Source organism: Setaria viridis, chromosome 1 (assembly GCF_005286985.2).
Source record: "Setaria viridis chromosome 1, Setaria_viridis_v4.0, whole genome shotgun sequence".
NCBI lineage: Eukaryota > Viridiplantae > Streptophyta > Magnoliopsida > Poales > Poaceae > Setaria > Setaria viridis.
This window is the reverse complement of record NC_048263.2, coordinates 10,187,828-10,209,222: the sequence shown is the minus strand read 5'-3', so window position 1 is coordinate 10,209,222 and position 21,395 is coordinate 10,187,828. Positions and strand designations below refer to the sequence as shown.

The window sequence follows — 21,395 nt, the reverse complement described above, 5'->3', positions numbered from 1 at the left end:
GTCCCTGTAGGGTTGCAGACAGCATGCTGTACTTTCTTCTTCATTTTGTTGAGCTGTTAACTGTAGAAGATGGAGATTGGTCTTCAGGTTTACAAATTATTCAACTCTAGGCTGAACGATTTGCTTTGCAATATGTTCAGGTTCTCTGCTTGGAAATTGCTAAAACAACTTAACCTGCAGTTAACATTATTCGATTCTTGGCTGAACGATTTGCTTTACAGATTAACACTAACATTACGCATGACAAGGTTCACTGCTAAAAAAAAATTGACCTGCAATTCAAGATCAATTTAATATCAACTAGGAATTAATCAAATTGAAGTCTTATCTGCGAACAGAACAGACAGTGCTCAGACACGGTATATTGTGCATTGAAATTGCATTCACTTGTAAATTCGACCAGACTGAATCCCGATTACAAGTGCATGCAACACAACAGCTATGGTGTCCCCTAGGAAAAAATTACAAACATCCCAAGAAGGAAGAGGAAGCTGCTATGATATCTTTGGCAGTGTCGCCAGGAAGGCGTCCAATCTCACGTTGTCGCTGCTCGACACGAACTTGATGCAGATGGGCGCCCTGGCGTGCGTCAGCGCCACCACCGACGACAGCAGGATCCCGAGCCCGTCCCCGCAGATGAGCCCCGACGCCGCCGCCGCCGAGAACGCCCGCGCCTTGCGTGGGTCGGCACGCCTCCACAGGTACATGGCCAGGCTCCCCGTGAACATGTCGATGGGCATGTGCGCCGGCACCACGAAGGCGATGGCCACGCAGATGGTGCTCGGCAGGTACTCCGCCACGCGCCACCGCCTCCGCGCCGCCACGTCCCGGAGCACGCTCAGCGCCAGCGCCAGCGCGAAGAAGGTCCTGCAGAGCCACAGGCTGTGCATGGGCAGCCCGCGCTGGCCGGAGCTCAGCATGGCGATGCCGCGGTACACCCGGGCGTAGGGCACGTCGAACAGCTCGGACTCGTCGTCCTGCACCTTGTACAAGGCCCAGAACATGAGCGGGTTGACGACGCACCCGAGCGCCGTGCCGATCGCCTGGCTGATGAACACGGCGCGCGGCGAGGTCAGGGTCAGGTACCCCGTCTTGAGCTCCTGCATCAGGTTGTTGCTGCTGGACATGGTCCCCATCACGACCCCGCAGGAGACGAGGCCGGCAATCACGCCGCCGTTGGCACGGCCCACGACCGAGCCGACGACGAGCATAGCCAGCTTGCCGTAGGTGCTCGACAGGTTCATGTCGGTCACGCCGAAGCCATAGGCGTCGCAGAAGGCAAACACCGGGGCAGCCAGGTAGATGAGCGTCACATGGTGGGGCTTGATCTGCGGGTAGAGGTATGGGATGGCGATGGTGGAGACCACCGCCAGGAGGATGAAGCAGAGGATGCTGACCGAGTTGGGTATATGGTCCCGGACAAACACCTGCGCCCTGCGGCGGTCATCGAAGCTCTGCATCGCCTTCTGCTGCTCAGCGGCGTTGAGGTTGTGGAACGGCAACTGCGTGTCACCGTCATCATCAACGCCACCACCTTGCATTGGCTGGCTGCGCCTGTTGTACATGGCGCACAATGTGCAGAACATGATGGATAGGAAGTTGAAGAGGCCATCGGCGAGTATCATGGACACTCCGATGAAGATCTTATAGCCCCTGATGCCGCGAAGGCTTCCGGGGCTAAGGTCAGCAGAGTACCAGACACCTGCCTTAGTTGCAAGGTATGGCGTAACAATCCCCCACGAGACAGCACTCCCGATGAATAAGGAGGCAGTGATCATGTATGGGCATAGCATGCCGATGGCGACATTGGTCATGCAGAAATCGAAGTAGAATCTGCCCAATGAAATTGAATGTTAGTTCCATACAACATCAAGGTGAAATGGCTGGCGGTGCTTGTTGCGTACCCGCGCTTATATGCCTCAAGGCCGAAAGTGGGGAAGGCTCTGAAGCCGCAGTCCCTCGCAGCAGAGAAAAACCACTGGAAGACATCCCACAAGATGGTTCCCCCCAGCGATCTGAACAGCACGCGCACTTGCTGCCTGTAAGTGCAAGCACACAACTGAATATATAAGCATGCATACTTGTTCGATCCGACAAATGCATTTATTCATTTTTGAGTTCATTCAGCAGAAGATACGTGCCTTGCGTTGCTGGCGCCTTGAGGGGTATGGAAGCTATTGATAAGGTGTGCTGTGGCCACGCCACTAGGGTATGTCAACCGGTGTCTAATGATCATGACCTTCCTCAGAGGCATGAGGATGAACAGGCCAGAAAAACTGACAAGGAAGAGGAAAGTGATGGACCGGCCAATGTTTGGCTCAACAATATTCTTTGTGTCCCCTCCAGCTGCACTCTTGCCCATTGCGAGGATGTACGTCCCAAACCCACCTGAATATGAAAGCAAAACATGTTACAACCATATAATAGGATAGCGACATGAAAGAGTAACCAAAATTTTGCATGCTGTGCTTATAAACATATACCACTGAATGTAATAGCGGAGCAGGCGACGACACAGGTTTGGATGACGGTGTTCTCCTGGCGGGTGAATGGCAGGTGTGGCACCTTAAAGCTATCGAGAACACGGATCCATGCACGGGAGAGGTAGAAACCAATGAGGCCGGCTGGGATGGTGAGCGGTGGGAGGAATCCGGAGTTGAGGCTGATCTTCATGGCGATGGCGCTGAGCCCGACACCAAGGATGAAGCTAACCACCAAGGACCGCAGGGTGATGGTCTCTGACAGCGAAGGGATGGGGTCTGCCTCAAAGGCGCGCTCCGTTGAGATTCCTTCTTGGGGATCATCTTCATGCTCCATGGTGAGGACCAATATAATTAGTTCGTTTTGATGGAGCAATAAGCTCCAATTGTTTGTTTGATTCTGTGTGCATGCCTTGGTTTATTAATTAAAAATTAATAAACCAAGGCATACACACAGAATCAAATGCTGGATGCAATGGGAGAGAAGGGGGGCACAAGGCTTATATAGGGAGCCTGGTAGTTAATTTTGGAGCGCTGTTCCTTCTAAGTATAGTCTGTTTGCCTTTGCAGCCTTAAAGCTTACCTTAGCCTGCCTTGCTCACAGTTGTGGCCTTCTTTGAGGGACTAATCTGCAACACACCCCAAAGCCAACAGACTAGCCATGCAACGAAAATGACAAGAATGGATGCGTCGCTACTAAAAATAGCAGGGAAATAGAGTGGAACATGTGAGACACAATTAAATTGAAATATCTCTTCTAGCCACCTTTTAATTACCTGCAACTGCACTGTACGGTTGGAATTGTCCCTCAATAAGCAACCTCGTTCTTCATATAAATAAAGATCCAAACCTTCTTAGCCAATCAAAATTCTGAAGATCGGCTTGAGCAATTGATGTCTGAAGACAATCTTCCACCATTTCACGCAGCCCATCAAACTCTGCCTGACAAGTTGTCATATGCAATTTGTTGGAGAGAGGAAAGGGAGGAATTGAAGCATGGAGTCAGTTGGCGATCCAAGGGAGGGCCCATCAACAGAGCGCGCATTTGAAGGAGAGCCAGTTCAAGCATGGACAGAGCAGATCACCGTGCGATCAGTGGTGGCTAGCATATTACTCGGCACCATATTAAGTACTGTGGGCATGAATCTTGTCTTCATGTCTGGGGGGGTGTCACCGCTCAACATCCCAGCAGCCATGCTAAGCCTCTTTCTCCTTAAGATTTGGACGCACATATTACGGAGATTTGATGTGTTCCACCAGCCCTTCACTCGCCAGGAGAACACCATCATCCAGACATGTGTGGTTGCCTGTGCCAGCATGGTGTCCAGTGGTGAGTATATAGATGCATCTGAAAAACTGGATGACAGCTTGTAGCAGTTTCTTCATTAACGCGATCATCATTAAATAAAAAATGGATGCGACCATGGCTCACCTGTATGCTAACAAGTTATCAGGTGGTTTTGGATCGTTCATGCTCGCAATGAGCCCAAGAGAAGCAACGGAGACCAAAGCTGGACCGGATGAAATAAATGTCAGTTCACCGAATCTAGGAAAATTGATAGTCTTCTATTTTCTCATCAGCTTTGTTGGCTTGTTTGCCATTGTTCCCATGAGGAAGGTAATAATAACTCCCACTGCAATATCAGCTACCATATTAGCTCATACAAAATAATCAAATCAATATCAGTTCAGTTAATGAATAAACGCAGGCAAGGTTACAAACTTGGCAGCTGGGCTCCTCTCTAAAAAAATTCTTGATTTTTTTTGCATGTTCCTAGGCCATGATCATCCGCCATCGGCTAACATATGCAAGTGGCACAGCTACAGCACACCTCATCAACAGCTTCCACACCCCCCAAGGAGCCCAGGAAGCAAAGTGAGACATTAACTGCTATAATTTGGCTAACGAACTTGTAATCGTATTACTAAATTGCTTACATTTCTGCACTTTCTGGTTGCAGAAGGCAAGTGTCTGCCATGTTTACATCCTTAGCAGGAAGTCTGTGCTGGGATATTTTTCAATGGTTCTACACAGGTGGACGTAACTGTGGACTTGCTGCCATCCCAACGTTTGGACTCAAAGCATACCAAAAAGGGTAAGGGATAAGTAAAACAAAATTTAAAAATATGAGGGAGGGAAATCGAATCTGATGTGTATCTTACTAGGAAACTAGCAATCATATGTGCAATTTTATTTGACAGAAACTAAGGAAGATCCTTTCAAAGACATTTCAGTAGTAATGCTAATAAAAATGAAAACCAATTCTAAAGGCACATATTTTTTTTTGGGAAGCATATGGCATACCTTCCAGTAACACACAATCTGCATGAAAATTTTAATTAATCATGAGATTGTTTTATATTCTTGCAGCTTCTACTTTAATTTCTCTGCAACTTATGTTGGTGTTGGAATGATCTGCCCAACAGTAGTAAGTATGTCAATGCTCGTTGGTACCATCCTCTCCTCGGCAATCATGTTGCCTTACATTGAATCCAAGAAAGGAGTATGGTACAATGCATTTTACAAGGAAAACAGTATGATGGGCATCTATGGGTACAAGGTAACAATGTTACTTACTTTACCAACATAATAGCATTGTTAACAATTTGACAGCCAACTAGTTTTTTTTCCTGTTAGGGATTTGCCTTCAATGTTTACCTATGGAAATCTCATTCATGTGAAACAGGTGCTGATAACCATAGCAATGATGCTTGGGGATGGTCTATTCCAGCTTCTCATGATACCATTCAAATCAATGAGCAATTTGCGTAAGAAACAACAGCAGTTAGCAGCAACAACCAATGCCTTCAGGAGTGTGGATGCCATAAGACACCCTGTCCTTAGCTTTGATGATCGCCGCAGGACACATATATTTCTCAAAGATAATATTCCCTTCTCGTACGCCATCATTGGCTACACTATACTGGCAACTGTTTCCACAATTGCGATTCCACACATCTATAGCCAGATAAAATATCAGCACATCATCGTTGCTTACATGTTTGCCCCTCTCTTGGCATTTTGCAATGCCTATGGTACTGGTATCACAGACCTAAACCTCTACACTCAATACGCAAAGATTGTGATCCTGATATTTGGGTTCTGGATCACTGCTGCAAAGGGTGGGGTGATCGGTGGCCTTGTGATTTGTGCAATCATGACGATAATCATTGCCACAGCTGGGAACTTCATGCAAGATCTCAAGACAGGCTATCTCACACTCACCTCGCCAAGGTCCTTGTTCCTAGCTCAGGTGATTGGAACAGCGATAGGTTGCATCATCAACCCAATTATTTTCTGGGTGTTCTATTATTGCTACCTAAATGACTCCATGGGAAGCTACCCAGCGCCATTTGCCAGGGTCTACCGCATCATAGCCCTGGTCGGTGCTGGAGGCTTCATCAAACTACCAAAGCATTCCCTTGCACTCAGCATACCCGTCTTCTTCATAGCAATAGCCACGAGTGCTATCAAGGAGGTCGCCATACATAAGAAGTGGCGCATCCAACACTACATCCCGAGCGTCGCCGCAATGTCAGTGGCTTTCCTCATACATCCTACCTTGTCCATAGACATGTGCGTTGGCAGTTTAATACTTCTAGCGTGGAACAAGGTCGACACTGAAAGTGCAGAGCTTCTTGCACCAGTAGTGGCATCAGGACTGATCTGTGGTGAAGGGATATTTGCAATACCATACTCATTGTTGGGGATCTACCATGTCACTCCACCAATGTGCATAAGGTTCTTGGCTTCGGATGTGAACTCGAAGGTAGACGCGTTCCTAGCAAAACAAGCTCCCTGAAGGTCATAAGGAAACAAATTGACAGACAATCCTTGTCTAAATTCTCCTCCTTATTCCATTTTTGTAGTGAGGTTACTGACCATATGTAAATGCCCCGTTCCTCTTGGATTTTTGTAACGAGGTTAACTGTAGTTACCAGCTACTGTAAATACAGAATAATTTTTCCCCAATTGTGGTTCAGATCGAGACCAAGGATTTGATGACCGATGCGAAGCAACATCGGTTGGCGAGGACTGGGGAAAAGAGGAAAAATTCTAGGTTTTGCGATTTCCCCTACTGATTACTGCCCGCGTCTCGAGACCATCTAGACGGCAACGCATTGGAAGTAGTGAACAAGATTACAGGAAAGATGGGAAGGGATTTTCTTACTGTTCAGCGCACGCCGCCTGTCGCCGCCGGTGTACGGACACGGGGGACACGCCGAGCATCGCCGGTAGGCAGGGAGAGGCCGAAGCGAGGTAGATGGGCTGGTGGGCTTCATCCTTGCAAGAGGGAATCAGAAATGGGGGCCCAGATGTTGTCATACGGCCGCACGTGAGAGAGATTAAGGTAGGCTTTCGGCCCACAACAGCCCAGGCCCATCTGACCTCTAGGGTTTTCGAGGTGACCAACCACGTTATGAAAGAGAGCCTCCCTCCCCTCTCCCATTCGCCGCCGCCGCCACCAGGCTCTGGTCGCTCTCCACTCCATTCTCACTCAAGCTGCAAATTGCAAGCGAGGCGAACGCCGGTGTGCTCAGACTCCAAATCCGAGGTGAGCATCACCCGCGTCTTCCTCGATTCGCTCGCCGATCTCGTTGGTCGTAGTAGTCTCGGGTTTGCCTGTGTTGTTGTATGTCTCATTGATCTGGCTGCTAGCGATGGTAATTTGAATCCCTGTTACTGAAATTGATTGTGGGTGGTGAAACAACGATGAAAGAAGCTGCAGATCGTCTTTATTAGCCTACTAGGTCGCTTTGTAGTTGTTGTTGTTTTCCCAGTAATCTCAGCTATAATTCCAGGTGTCGCCGTTCGAGAGAGCAAGATCATAGACCTGGACAGATTATGTTGCCTTGAGGAGACGGGGAGGTAGATGAATAGAAGCATTTGCCACCACTTTCTCGCCCAGTGCAAAACGCTAAGAGAGCTCCAGAAAATCCACGCCCAGGCCGTTGCGCATGGTCTCCACCCACATCACCAGTCCGTTTCCTGCAAAATCTTCCGCTGTTATGCTGACTTTGGCCGAGCAGCTGACGCCCGCAAGTTGTTTGATGAGATCCCCCGCCCTGACCTTGTCTTCTTTACTAGCCTCATGTCCCTCCACATCCAGTTAGAGCACCACCGTGAGGCTGTATCCTTGTTCTCACGTGTTGTTGCTGATGGTCCCCGCCCCGATGGCTTTGCTGTTGTTGGTGCCCTCTCGGCTGCTGGTGGGGTTGGCGACCAGCAGGTTGGTAGGGCGGTGCATGGCCTGATTTTCCGGCTTGGATTGGACTCTGAGGTGGTCGTTGGAAATGCGTTGGTTGATATGTATAGTCGATGTGGGAGGTTTGAGTCCGCGGTAATGGTGTTCGATAGAATGTTTCAGAAAGATGAGATCACTTGGGGTAGCATGCTGCATGGTTACATCAAGTGCGCTGGTTTGGATTTGGCATTATCATTCTTTGATCAGATGCCTGTGAAGAGTGTAGTCTCTTGGACAGCACTGATCACTGGTCATGTACAAGGCAGGCTGCCCGTACGGGCTCTAGAGCTTTTTGGTAGGATGGTACTGGAGGGCCATCGTCCTACTCATGTCACAATTGTAGGTGTACTCTCAGCTTGTGCTGACATTGGCGCTCTGGATCTAGGACGTGTCATTCATGGATATGGAAGCAAATGTAATGCCAGCACAAACATAATTGTTAGCAATGCTCTCATGGATATGTATGCAAAGAGTGGAAGCATTGAGATGGCATTTTCCGTATTCCAAGAAGTTAAATCAAAGGATGCTTTCACATGGACTACTATGATCTCATGTTTCACTGTCCAGGGGGATGGGAGGAAAGCTCTTGAACTTTTTTGGGACATGATTAGGTCTGGGGTAGTTCCAAACACTGTAACCTTTGTCTCTGTTTTGTCTGCGTGCAGCCATGCTGGATTAATAGAAGAAGGTAGAGAGTTGTTTGGTACAATGCGTGAAATATACAATATAGGTCCCCACCTTGAGCACTATGGATGCATGGTTGATCTGTTAGGACGGGGAGGACTGCTAGAGGAAGCAGAAGCTCTAATAGCTGATATGAATGTGGAACCTGATATTGTTATATGGAGGTCACTTCTTAGTGCTTGCCTGGTTCATCGCAATGACAGGTTGGCTGAGATTGCTGGAAAGGAAATTTTAAAGAGAGAACCAGGGGATGATGGGGTTTATGTCCTTCTTTGGAACATGTTTGCCTCGTCAAATAAATGGAGAGAAGCTCGAGAGATGAGGAAGGAAATGTTGTCTAGGAAGGTCTTCAAAAAACCAGGGTGTAGTTGGATAGAAGTTGATGGTGCTGTCCATGAGTTCTTGGTAGAGGACAAGACACACCACGCTCGAAGGGAAATTTACGAAACCTTGGAGTGCATGACCAGGCAGTTTAAGATGGATCTTAGATCATACTCTGTTGATGGAGAAATAATAGTCTAGATTCTATAATCATATACTGTCCATTTCTAGCGTGACATATGGGTCGTCGCACTAAATAGCCTTTTTGTTCCTATATTGTGTTTGACAATCTTATTGTACTTGGTATCTTATCAATTTGTCTCCATGTGACTCTAGATCAAAATTGTAGAGATTCAGTGCTTGTACATTGATGGCAATATGTTGCAATTGTTTCAGTTATTGGGTGTTTTATTGCGAACACAATGTTTTCAGAGAAATTTCTTCTAAATAGCATGCTGTTCTCCTTTAGTTTATGAATCTGGTACAGCTGTATTTCATTAGTTGTGTAAAGAAGAGCAGGACAGCTATATACACGAGTTTTATTTATTAACTTGATTCCTCTTATTTTATTTTATTGCATTGTATTCTTTATCTGGAAATGTTTCGTTCAGCTGCTTCCTACATTACGGCACATGATTATGCATGCCACCTATTTTTTAATTGTGATTCTCTTATTGTTAGATGTGTTCTGGAGATGAGATCGATGGAGATGCAAGTGTCGGGCAGAAGGGTTTCAAGGATATAAGGCGCTACAAGTGTGAATTTTGCACTGTTGTCAGGTCAAAGAAATGCTTGATTCAAGCTCACATGGTTGCACATCATAAGGTACAAGCATTCTGTGATTTACTAGATGCATGTGCCAGTACATGCCTTTAGCCTTAATAAAGACTATTGATATCCATATCTTGTTTGTATTCTAGTATCCGTTTGCTCTCTTGAGTTATATATATTGACATCATTTTAACTTTGTAGTGCCTACCTTTGTATTATCATTGTTTTGTAGCATTGCAATAATCTCCAGAGTTTTCTCCAAAATTTACCTGCAGGATGAACTGGACAAATCAGAAACATACAACTCAAATGGAGAAAAGATAATTTGCGAGGAGGAACATAGGTGCCCAGAGTGCGGAGCTTGTTTCCAGAAACCGGCTCATCTGAAGCAGCACATGCAAAGTCACTCTAATGAGGTTGGTATTCAATGTTGAATTGTTCATCCTCTGTGAGTCCAGTATGGGCAGACTTGTTTCATTGTGTAGGCATTGATGGACTAAAACATGTCCGATTTTTAAATTTTACAAGGAACATGCTTTAAACATACGATCTGCATTTATGAGGCTAACTGTAGCATCGTTACTTTTTAACGTATGATTCACTAAATAAAGTTGTTTTGCAGGGTATAGATAGTTAACAGCGTGAAGCATTGGATCCCATTTAAAGAACTCCAAAATGCGATGAGGCAATTTTTCATCTTGTCTGAACTAGTAGCAGGTTGGGATGACCACCTGTGAAGCTTCAACAAGGTTGCCTCCTTCACGCTCATTGAGTAGGTTTGTCCTTGTACAAAATTTCGTTTTCTTTTTACCATGATGCTCCTTGGATAAACATTGCACCCCTTAATATCTAATGAAGGAATTACTTCTCTTCTCGCATGACTGTTTTATGGTTGACGGTGCTAGTTTACGTTGCACATTTTGTTATGGATCAGTTCAGTGAATTTGGGAGTTCATTTCCTCCTATGTTGCCTTATTCTCTATTTATTTATTTGGGTTTCTAACTTTGGGGGACTTTGACAATCTGGTGATCCTACATCAAGATATCATCTCAGAAAGGTTGGGTCGCTAAATGGGCTCCTTTAGCTTGTTATGGTGTCGAGTTTTGTTCCTTGACATTAAGCAGTTTTGTGCTGCAAATATTAGATGGGTATGGATCTTTTGGAGATAAGGCTGGAAATATCCTCCCTTCAGTCTGCTATATCTTCATGGGCTTCCTTATGGGAGCTTTGAGAAGATGCTTGAGGATCCGATATCGAAATGTCATCTCAGAAAGCTAGGGCCATTCTTCATTGGTTTTCAGCTCGCTATGGTGACGATAGTCCTTTTACATTGTCACCATGCAAGGAAAATAGTGTACTGATGCGAAGTGCTGAACTTGGTCTAGTGCTGTGATATTAGGTGGGTTATGGATTCTTTGGAGATAAGGGTGGAAATATCCTCCATTCTGCCATGTCTTCACAGGCTTCCTTGTGGGAGCCTTAAGCAGATGCTTGAGGATCCAATATTGAAATGTCGTCTCAGAAAGCTAGGACCATTCTTCATTGGTTCTCAGCTCGCTATGGTGACAATAGTCCTGGTATAGTAGTAGTCACAATTCACAAAGTTGACATTTATTTTTTTTGCTTTGTTATGTTACTTCTGCTCTCATCACATGATGTTACATAGTTTAGAAGCATATGCTTTTTACCTATTTTGTTTGAACAGCTTTTCTTCCATTTTCTGTGTCACACCGTTTCTTCTGGATGCTATTCTCAACATGATGGTACATTCCATTTTAACGGCCACAGTGAAATGATGTTGCTAACAGATCCTGTGTGTTTAGAATTCTGAGTTGTTTTAGATAATCGATTAGTTAAAATGTTCGAAGCATCTAGCACACCTACAAACAAACCAACATGGAAATATTTTGTTCTTAATCCATATTCTTGTTTTGATTGTAGAGACTCTTCATTTGCCCACTTGAAGACTGCCCCTTCAGCTACAAAAGGAAAGATCACTTGAATAGACATATGCTTAAGCATCAGGGCAAGTTGTTTGGTTGTACTGTGGATGGTTGTGATAGGAGGTTCAGTATCAAGGCAAATATGCAACGACATGTTAAAGAATTCCATGAGGATGAAAATGTCACTAAGAGCAGCCAGGAGTTTATTTGCAAAGAGGAGGGCTGTAACAAGGCTTTCAAGTATCTCTCAAAGTTGAGGAAACACGAGGAGTCACATGGTATGTTGGTACTGACAGAAATATAACTAGGATATTAAATTGAATGAACTGAAACTTAGTTGCTGTTAAGTTCATGAGGTCTGCAGTTTTTTTCCCCCAGCTTTTTGGGATCCCCAAATTTGAGTGTTTTCTTTGTGATATTTTCTTGCAGTTAAATTGGACTATGTGGAGGTAGTGTGCTGTGAACCAGGCTGCATGAAGATGTTTACAAATGTTGAATGCCTGAAGGCTCATAACCAATCTTGCCATCAGCATGTTCAGTGTGAGATATGTGGGGAAAAGCACCTGAAGAAGAACATCAAGCGGCACCTACAAGCCCATGATGAGGTGCCCACTGGTGCAAGGATGAAATGCACCTTTGAGGGTTGTGAGCGCTCCTTTTCCAATGTAAGCAATATTTATAGATCCCAAAATGTATCTGGCAATCTTTTCAGCCCAATACTTCACCATTTTGCAGATTTTGAATTGAGATATTCATTTATGTGTTTGTTTGCAGAAATCAAATCTGACCAAGCATATGAAGGCATGCCATGACCAACTGAAGCTTTTCATATGCCGAGTTGCTGGGTGTGGCAAGGCGTTCACCTACAAGCATGTCAGGGACAACCATGAGAAATCCAGCGCTCATGTATATGTTGAAGTGAGTCCCACTACTGACCTATGTTATTTTTTAAAAAAGATTATAAGTGGCCTTTGCCACTGTGCCTGTCTTTAGAGTTAAGCCCTCAATTGACCAAACTACCAGCTAGTGAATTGTATGTTGGGAGCATAATTGCTCATGTTTTGTGCTCAAATCATGTGAAATTGTCAGTAACAAGCTACCACGTGCAGGGAGACTTTGAGGAGATGGACGAGCAGCTGCGCTCGCGTCCGAGAGGTGGGCGAAAGAGGAAAGCATTGACGGTGGAGACATTGACACGCAAGAGGGTGACCATTCCTGGAGAGGCGTCGTCATTGGATGACGGAGAGGAGTATCTGCGCTGGCTGCTATCGGGCGGTGATGATTTAGGACAAGCTCAGTAGTGGTGGCATCTTTTTCCTATGTTGGGGAGGTGTGCCATGCTGTTCTGTACATGTGTGTATATTCTAGGCTATATGTAAGTTGGTATAGTTAGATGAGAATGGTGTGTGTGTGTGTGTGTGTATGGTAATGCAGCTGATCTAGTCTTGATAGTACTATAGTAGAGTGGTGCTCGAGTTTTATAGGGAACTTGTTATCTGTGTTGTTTGTGGTAGTCAATGTAATGTCCTTACCCTATCAGTGTATTTTGACGATGGCACTTTTTAATGGAAAGTCTGATCTGGACCATTATTGTTGGTAGAATGTTAGTTAATGCTGTCTCTTGCAAGATTCTTGCCTTTGAATGACATATTTTCTTTTCTTTTTTGAGTCCTTTTATTATTATATAATATATAATAATCCATTTAGTGGTTGTGAAGAACTCTGGAAGAATCCTCGCAAAAAAAAAAACAAAAACGAGAAAAACTCTGGAAGAAGGAAGTTTCTCTGCTCCGAGACTGTTGCTGAAGCCGTGTCCTGCTCGGAGTAGAAACATGGAGCGTATCGCGAACATAGATACAGGAAGTCCATGTATGCTGTACGCTTGCCCTTGCTGCATCCATGTGTAACGCCATGAAACTGCAGAAGACGGGCATGAAGCGGAAGAAGGGCAGCATTCCAAGGCGGCGGACTCCTGAATTGTCCGAGGAGATCCTGGCGCGGCTGCCTGTCAAGTCCCTGGTGCGTTGCAAGTCTGTCTGCAAGGCCTGGCGAGCCACCATCTCCGACCCCGTCTTCATCCGCGCGCACCTCCAGATGGGAGCAGGACCCGAGCGTGATCATCACCCTCGACACCCTGGACTACCTCATCCCGGGGGAGCGCTGGCCAAGCACCTTCTCCAACCACGTCCGCTTCTACCAGTGGCAGCCGTCCAATGGTCAGGCGGCAAAGTTCCTCCATGCCAAGGACTTTAGTGGTGACTTCAGCCGGCTGTGCTACTTCACCCACTGCGATGGCCTGGTGCTCGTCCCCACGACACCAAGCTCTACCTCTTCAACCCGGCCACCAGGGACGCCATCACGCTGCCTGACAGCCGCAACAATCCAATGCGAGAAGAAGAAGCAGCCTGCCATTGCTCCGGTCTGGACCTGGACCCGCGCACCGGCAGGTACAAGGTGGTTCAGGCATTCTTCCGGTCAATCGACGCCGACGCGAACATCTACCGTATGGGCATGGAGGTGTTCACCGTCAGCGGCGGCGCGTGGAGGGAGACGCCGGATGATCTGCCGTGCCCCATCAAGAGATGGCAGACTGGCCTTATACCATCAAAGGGTTTTTGTTCTGGCGCATCGACAAGTCTCGCCACCAGCAGCAACAGACTGCACGGGGTGGCCTCCTCCGCTTTAACCTGGCGGACGAGTCGTTCAGCGTCACCGCGCTGCCGGACTGGGATCGGTGACGCCTGCTTGATCGACGAGCTGCGCGGGGAGCTCTGCCTGACGGCCCCTACCAGTGGGACGCCTGCAACCATGACTGTGTGGGCGATGGCGATCGACGACGATGGGAGGCACGGCCAGTGGGAGCGGCGCTACTCCTACCACTTCCCGCGCCTCTGCCACCCGATGGCGCTTCTTCCCGGTGGCCAGGTGTTGCTCTGGAACCAACTGGATCTCTACAGCTACGAGGCACCGAGCTCGGAGCTCAAGGTGCTGTGCGAGATGGGTTGCATGAGGTACGAGGGCGCGCAGCAGGGCGCGGAGGTGGAAGAAGCTCTGGAACGTCAACGTCAGGCCCTACACCGAGAGCCTCGTCCGGATCACTGCTTGATTGATGGGGTCCCTTTGGCTCCACTCCATGAGAAGGATGCAATTAAAAATTATAATGGCTTCCTGTTCTGCCATCGTGCACGTTACTTCTTTGATCCTTCACACGTGTACTACTATAAAAGGATCTCCGGCCTGTTCGGCTGGACTTATAAGCCGGTTGAAAAACTGAAACGACTGATTTATTGTGAAAGAAAAATACTGTTCGGTGGCTGATAAGCCGGTTGATAAGCTGAAGCGAATAGAGCTGAAGTTTTGTTGATCAGTTTTGTTCTTTTCAGATATTATATTACTCTACATTACATTGAATGCTTTTGCTGATGAATCCTGGCATATTATCCTCTTCCGGGCCACTTCTAGTCAAATTCACTAATCTCGTGTCAACCCTCTGAAAATTCACTCAAATGCATGGATGCTTTTCCTAATGATTGGTAGCCCGCATGCTAAAGATCCATTTCAAATTGGGAAAAAAAAACATGGTGCTTCAGCTTCAAATCAAATAATACGAACAGCACGTACTCCCGCAGATCAAATTCATAGACTAATACTGCACATGATGACACGAGCAACAACGGGGGACGGACGGCTTGAGGGCATAGAACAAAAAGCCGAACGGGTTCATCGTTTGAACCGGAAAAACCATGAACGTGTGACCAGATCTGTTCAGTTAAATAAAAAGATCGGTCATGCAATTGGATGGGCGTGAACAGGTCAAACCGGCCACTTTTGTGTCAAACCGGTGAACTAGAACCGTTTTTTAGTGAATCAGCAAATAGTTCGGCATTATTTTTTATGTTATCCCATCTTATTATGTCATATGTGGTATGGTTTGGTAATAAAACATGCAAATTACTGGTATAAATCATGAGAAACAAATATTATATTAATAAATAATGAACCATTGGTTGGACCGTTTGACCATTATTCTGATCGGTTCGATCTTCGTCCGACTTTTTCATTTTATGCTCGAGGGACACCACAATTATATTAAACTTAGTTTTCCCAAGAAAAGCTTAGTTTTGGGGGATGTATGTCATTAATGGGTCCAATAATAGTAATTTCATATTTTAAATATCGTTAAGTTTTTGTACAAGCTTATAGTTAAACTAAAGATGGATCCACTTCGGATAAATTAGAGGTGCTCATTATTTTGGAATAGAGCAAGCAATATTTTAAAACTACTCCATATGTTTCAAAATGTAAGGTAAATAGCAAAATCTATGTATTTAGAAAAGCTAAAACGATCTACATTTTGGAACTGTAACGGAGGGTGTACTTGTAAAAAAAATCGGCATGTACCGTTTTTCTTAAGCTCGTTTGAAATAATCAAGTAAATATCCGACTAAAGTACAGATATATTGGATGCACATGTCCAAAATGACAGCGGGAGTAGTACGAGAAAAAAGGGCAAATTAGAGAAAAAGAAAAACACGACATCGGAGCACCGAATGATATCATGCCACGCGATCCAAAAGCTTTACAAAGTCTGTCTGTTCGGCAACCTAGAACATGCAGTGGAAATGCTTTCCTTTTAGCAACATCTGGTCTATCAGAATCCCCTGTAAAAGCGAGATCAGATCAAGTTAAAAGTATCTTAAAATTTTCAACCGATTAATCGATATTTTGTTGACACTGGCGCATGTGACGAGCCCCGGGCCCACGTGTCAGCTGGCTGGTAGCAGCACGCGCCACGTGTCCCGCCCACTCCGACGCCGCCACCGTGCGAGAGGGCCTGTGCCACGCGACCCCAACCAATCCCACAACTCCGCGCGTCGGAGGCCATCCGGGCCGTCGGATGCGCGGCACGGACGGCCGCCGCGGCCCCAGCACAGAGTCCACCGCGATTGGCTCGGGCGTCCACGCGTCGCACCCCTACTGGTCCAGGTCGGACTCATGACGTCCCGGCCAACGCGACGGTCGCAGCGGGATCCCGAGCCCCGCTCACGGCACCCCTACTTTATAAGCCTCTCCCCCTCCTCTCTCCTCCATCAGACTCGTCAGGCGCAGTTCGAAACGCGGGGATCACAACAGAAGAGGAGAGAAGCTTCCAGAGGAGAGGAAAGGGAGCGCGTTGGTGGTGTGCGGCCATGGATCGGGTTCGCGGATCCGCGTTCCTGCTCGGCGTCCTGCTCGCAGGTACGATGCGGCGCGATCTCGCCTCCCGCCTGCGGTTTTGTCTGGGGGGTTTTTGCTTGTCTGTTTGTGTTCATTCATGTGGGATCTGAGATTGGGTCAGATTTAGTGGTGCTCTTGCCTCGATCTGGGGTGTTTACATACGAATTGATTTGGGTTGTGAATTGAGGAGGTATGCTTGGTGGTGACACTGATGGATCAGGAAAGTTGGTCACTCGGGGTTCTAGGAATGGGCGTTCACTGTTCAGTTTGAATTGGTAGAATAGGATCCCGTACCCTGTTCCTGTGATCTAGGGCTCTAGGCCTTTGTTTTTAGTTCCGCTTTGATCTAATACCTGTAGGTTGTTCTGTTCCGCGAGGAATGGGTGTAGCTGTGCGATTTGTTCCCCCGAAACTCAGTTGCACTGTCTCTGACTGACAGTAGCTAGCGATTTCATTTCATTTAATTACATTGGTGCCTCGATCTGTGATTGGCTTGATCGTAACCGTGTGAAAGTTGTAAGGGTATGAACCAAACCCGGTGATTTCATTCAACTCCTAAACATCAAGGTCATACAATTTGTACTTAATTCATCAGAGTTGGACTAACTTTAGAGAATCGTTCAGCTTCAGTGGAATGATTGGAATGTATCTGAATCAACTCTTTACTGGTGTCAGTATTGCGTCAATTGCATTTCAGTTTTAGCTGCTGGTAACATTTAGAGCAATTGGGTGAACAATGTCGATTAAATCATTCTTGTCCTGTATGCAGGATCCCTGTTTGCATTCTCAGTTGCAAAGGAGGAGACCAAGAAGCTCGGCACCGTGATCGGTATCGATCTCGGTACCACCTACTCCTGTGTTGGTGTCTACAAGAACGGTCATGTCGAGATCATCGCCAATGACCAGGGTAACCGTATCACACCCTCATGGGTTGCCTTCACCGATAGTGAGAGGCTCATCGGTGAGGCTGCCAAGAACCAGGCAGCTGTCAACCCTGAGCGGACCATCTTCGACGTCAAGCGTCTCATCGGAAGAAAGTAATACCTCTAGCCCACAATCTCATTATCTAATTTCTTCTTCCTATGGATATCTGGTGTCCTAACTGTAATGCCAATTGTCTAGGTTTCAGGACAAGGAAGTCCAGAGGGACATGAAACTTGTTCCCTACAACATTGTTAACAAGGAGGGCAAGCCCTACATTCAGGTCAAGATCAAGGATGGAGAGAACAAGGTCTTCAGCCCTGAGGAGATCAGTGCCATGATTCTTGGCAAGATGAAGGACACCGCTGAGGCGTACCTTGGCAAGAAGATCAATGATGCTGTCGTCACTGTTCCTGGTCAGTAACCATTCTGCAGGTTGCTTGTAGTGATTGTTGTATCAATGTCATGGCTTACATCTTTCTGTCCTTGTTTTCAGCGTACTTCAACGACGCGCAGAGGCAGGCGACCAAGGATGCTGGTGTCATTGCCGGCCTCAATGTTGCTAGGATCATCAATGAGCCAACTGCTGCTGCTATTGCCTACGGTTTGGACAAGAAGGGTGGCGAGAAGAACATCCTTGTCTTTGACCTTGGTGGTGGTACTTTCGATGTCAGCATCTTGACCATTGACAACGGTGTGTTTGAGGTGCTTGCCACCAACGGTGACACCCATCTTGGAGGTGAGTGAAATGTTTTTGTCAATAAGCTAGCTGACTAGTGACTACCAACGCATCTAAGCTGCTGATTACTGCTGTCACCTTATTAGTTGATTGTATTTTAACATTGACATAGCATAAAATCATGACAATGCCATACATTCATAGGCTTATGCTATGATTTCAGACATCATGATAATTGTATGCAAACTACCTGCATTGAAATAGTATTATGATACATGCACTGATTTGAGATAAATTCATCATTCGTCATCAATACATGTTGTATTTACCTTGAATCTGAGCAACTTGTCAGCTCATTTGCTGTGTGCTTGCATTGTTGTTGGCATGATTGATACTGAGTTGTACCATCTCTTCAGGTGAGGACTTTGACCAGAGGATCATGGAGTACTTCATCAAGTTGATCAAGAAGAAGTACAGCAAGGACATCAGCAAGGACAACCGTGCTCTTGGAAAGTTGAGGAGGGAAGCTGAGCGTGCCAAGAGAGCCCTCAGCAACCAGCACCAGGTCCGTGTTGAGATTGAGTCCCTCTTCGACGGGACCGATTTCTCGGAGCCGTTGACCCGTGCCAGGTTTGAGGAGCTGAACAATGATCTGTTCCGCAAGACCATGGGCCCTGTCAAGAAGGCCATGGAAGATGCTGGCCTTGAGAAGAGCCAGATCCACGAGATTGTCCTTGTTGGTGGAAGCACCAGGATTCCCAAGGTCCAGCAGCTCCTGAGGGACTACTTCGACGGCAAGGAGCCCAGCAAGGGTGTAAACCCTGATGAGGCTGTTGCCTACGGTGCTGCGGTGCAGGGAAGCATCTTGAGCGGCGAGGGTGGTGATGAGACCAAAGGTTTGTCTCTCTTTTTGTGCTCCCTTTTCTGACTGCTAGCAGATTTTTCAGTTCATTAGTGATCATTGCTTACACAAGTGTGGTTTTGCCTTTGGTGCAGATATCCTTCTCCTTGATGTGGCTCCCCTCACCCTGGGTATTGAGACTGTTGGTGGAGTCATGACCAAGTTGATCCCCAGGAACACTGTCATCCCCACCAAGAAGTCGCAGGTGTTCACCACCTACCAGGACCAGCAGACCACCGTCTCCATCCAGGTAACAATTAGCATCCTGCTCTCTCCTCTGCTGGAACCTCCAGTATCAGCTGTGGTCCACCTTTTTTTAGAAGTGTCATAACTTGTGTTGTCTGTGATCCATGCAGGTCTTCGAGGGTGAACGCAGCATGACCAAGGACTGCCGTCTTCTCGGCAAGTTCGACCTCTCTGGCATTCCACCAGCTCCAAGGTGCGTTGCTGCTATCCGGAGTAGTGTGTTTGTTGAACTAGTGAATGAATGAATGCAGTGTTGCCTGACCAATGATGAAATGTGAATTCTGCAGGGGCACTCCCCAGATCGAGGTGACCTTTGAGGTTGACGCCAATGGTATCCTAAACGTGAAGGCCGAGGACAAGGGCACTGGCAAGTCAGAGAAGATCACAATCACGAACGAGAAGGGCCGCCTGAGCCAGGAGGAGATTGACCGCATGGTCCGGGAGGCGGAGGAGTTCGCCGAGGAGGACAAGAAGGTGAAGGAGAAGATCGACGCCCGGAACCAGCTTGAGACGTACGTGTACAACATGAAGAACACGATCGGCGACAAGGACAAGCTGGCGGACAAGCTGGAGAGCGAGGAGAAGGAGAAGGTTGAGGAGGCCCTCAAGGAGGCCCTCGAGTGGCTGGACGACAACCAGTCGGCCGAGAAGGAGGACTACGAGGAGAAGCTCAAGGAGGTGGAGGCCGTGTGCAACCCCATCATCTCGGCGGTGTACCAGAAGTCTGGCGGCGCCCCGGGTGGTGGTGCCGACGAGGAGGGCGGCGTCGATGACGACCACGACGAGCTGTAGATGATGCCGGAGAAGCCAAATTTTTGTAACAGTGTTTAGGGGGCTTATGAATGACTCTTGGGGGCCGGCGGTGACGGAGACTAATCTTCTTCCTCTGAATGGGTGTATCGCTGCTCTTTTAGCTGCTGAGTGTAGAACTCTGTTTTTTTTTTTCAACTTCCTTGTGATTTTTCTTGTTATTATAGCGGATTCGCATCGGAATTTATGTGAAGAAAAGAAGATGCTTCGGGATTTATCTCTGTTGCTGCCTCTGCTAGTTAAGTAGTGGCAGTTTATGAAGCTGGGGGAAATGGCGATGCGGTTGGGGTAAAACTGGCTGCTAGGAACGCATCCGAACTCTAGTTCAGAATTGGAACAAGTCTTCTTTCCCCCTGTGAGGACCGAATCTGTCACAGAATGAACTCAAAAGGATAAGCCAACAGAGATTGCAGATGAAAAAAAGAGCAAATTAGCCTGAAGCCAAGGCGAGCTGATGGTAGAGAGGCAAGGATGAGCGCGGATCGGCGACTCAATTTGAAACAAAAAAGTAGATAATCAAATTGAGAATTTGAAACTAAAGATGTGCCATGCATCTCCTGTGTGAGCGAGCGACCATCTTGCTATCTCGTCCGCGTCGTGAACCAAAAAAAAAAAAAAAGGAGTAAGAGGCCGAGCCGACCCAGAACGTACCTTACGGATGGCCCAGATGTAGTAGATGGGCTGGGCCTTCTTTCTTAAATGACTATGTGTTTGTTTCCTCCACTTTCCAGGGCGCCAGTCCGCTCGCATGGAGCAAGGCACCCCTGGCAAGGTGAACACGCGTTTCCATGGCCCAGCATCTCGGCGTACGTTTTACAGCCGACCTAGAAAATGCTACCTCCGCATGCATGTGCAAACGATTACTAGTACGTGCGTAAGGTCTAGTTATTGGATTTTTTTTAAACGAAATCAGCTGGAGAGCTGCCCGCTGTATTAAAAAGAGGAAAGATCAGAAAAACAATATAAGAACAAAAAATTACATCCTATTTACAAGGCTGCAAAGGTGTTTAATCCAATTAGCCGCTTCATCCTTAGGCCAGCACTGATAGGGGTGGTAAAGAAAATGCGCTCCTTCCATACTTCCCAACCAATCAAAATGAATGCTCTCTGAGAAGCTAGACGGCACCAAGAGCCGCAGTGACCAGCTAATTGAGCTAGTCTCCTAATGAGACGAC

At 46.9% G+C, this 21,395-nt stretch overlaps 4 protein-coding genes and 1 pseudogene across 5 annotated transcripts; 4 read left to right on the top strand and 1 right to left on the bottom strand.

Annotated features, from left to right (window-relative positions):
• Window positions 1-285: 285 nt before the first annotated feature.
• On the bottom strand, window positions 286-6,971 carry LOC117846261 (probable metal-nicotianamine transporter YSL7). The gene is made up of 6 exons (XM_072292512.1): window positions 6,653-6,971; window positions 3,913-4,114; window positions 2,484-3,787; window positions 2,138-2,388; window positions 1,905-2,035; window positions 286-1,833 (listed from the first exon to the last, which is right to left on the bottom strand). Exons 3-6 carry the CDS (start codon window positions 2,815-2,817, stop codon window positions 495-497), a joined length of 2,055 nt encoding a protein of 684 aa, XP_072148613.1. The 5' UTR covers window positions 2,818-3,787; window positions 3,913-4,114; window positions 6,653-6,971; the 3' UTR covers window positions 286-494.
• Window positions 3,904-6,283, top strand: LOC117853813 (probable metal-nicotianamine transporter YSL18). The gene is made up of 4 exons (XM_034736103.1): window positions 3,904-4,098; window positions 4,442-4,515; window positions 4,852-5,041; window positions 5,168-6,283. The coding sequence occupies exons 1-4, from the start codon at window positions 3,904-3,906 to the stop codon at window positions 6,281-6,283; spliced, it is 1,575 nt and encodes a 524-aa protein (XP_034591994.1).
• Window positions 6,892-13,053, top strand: LOC117846324 (transcription factor IIIA). Of its 2 annotated transcripts, XM_072292516.1 has the most exons (8): window positions 6,913-7,036; window positions 7,284-8,668; window positions 9,413-9,556; window positions 9,778-9,918; window positions 11,445-11,724; window positions 11,876-12,111; window positions 12,221-12,364; window positions 12,556-13,053. In XM_072292516.1, the coding sequence occupies exons 2-8, from the start codon at window positions 7,355-7,357 to the stop codon at window positions 12,745-12,747; spliced, it is 2,451 nt and encodes an 816-aa protein (XP_072148617.1). In that variant the 5' UTR covers window positions 6,913-7,036; window positions 7,284-7,354; the 3' UTR covers window positions 12,748-13,053. The 2 variants fall into 2 exon arrangements, with proteins under 2 accessions (XP_034583370.1, XP_072148617.1); XM_034727479.1 differs by lacking the exon at window positions 7,284-8,668 and having other exon boundaries at window positions 6,892-7,036.
• A 133-nt stretch (window positions 13,054-13,186) lies between these two features.
• Window positions 13,187-14,921, top strand: LOC140221591 (putative F-box protein At1g12855; annotated as a pseudogene).
• A 1,602-nt stretch (window positions 14,922-16,523) lies between these two features.
• LOC117841548 (luminal-binding protein 3) lies at window positions 16,524-20,437 on the top strand. The gene is made up of 8 exons (XM_034721960.2): window positions 16,524-16,684; window positions 17,433-17,700; window positions 17,786-18,000; window positions 18,081-18,323; window positions 18,680-19,159; window positions 19,260-19,414; window positions 19,521-19,603; window positions 19,698-20,437. The coding sequence occupies exons 1-8, from the start codon at window positions 16,636-16,638 to the stop codon at window positions 20,200-20,202; spliced, it is 1,998 nt and encodes a 665-aa protein (XP_034577851.1). The 5' UTR covers window positions 16,524-16,635; the 3' UTR covers window positions 20,203-20,437.
• The last annotated feature ends 958 nt before the right edge of the window (window positions 20,438-21,395 follow it).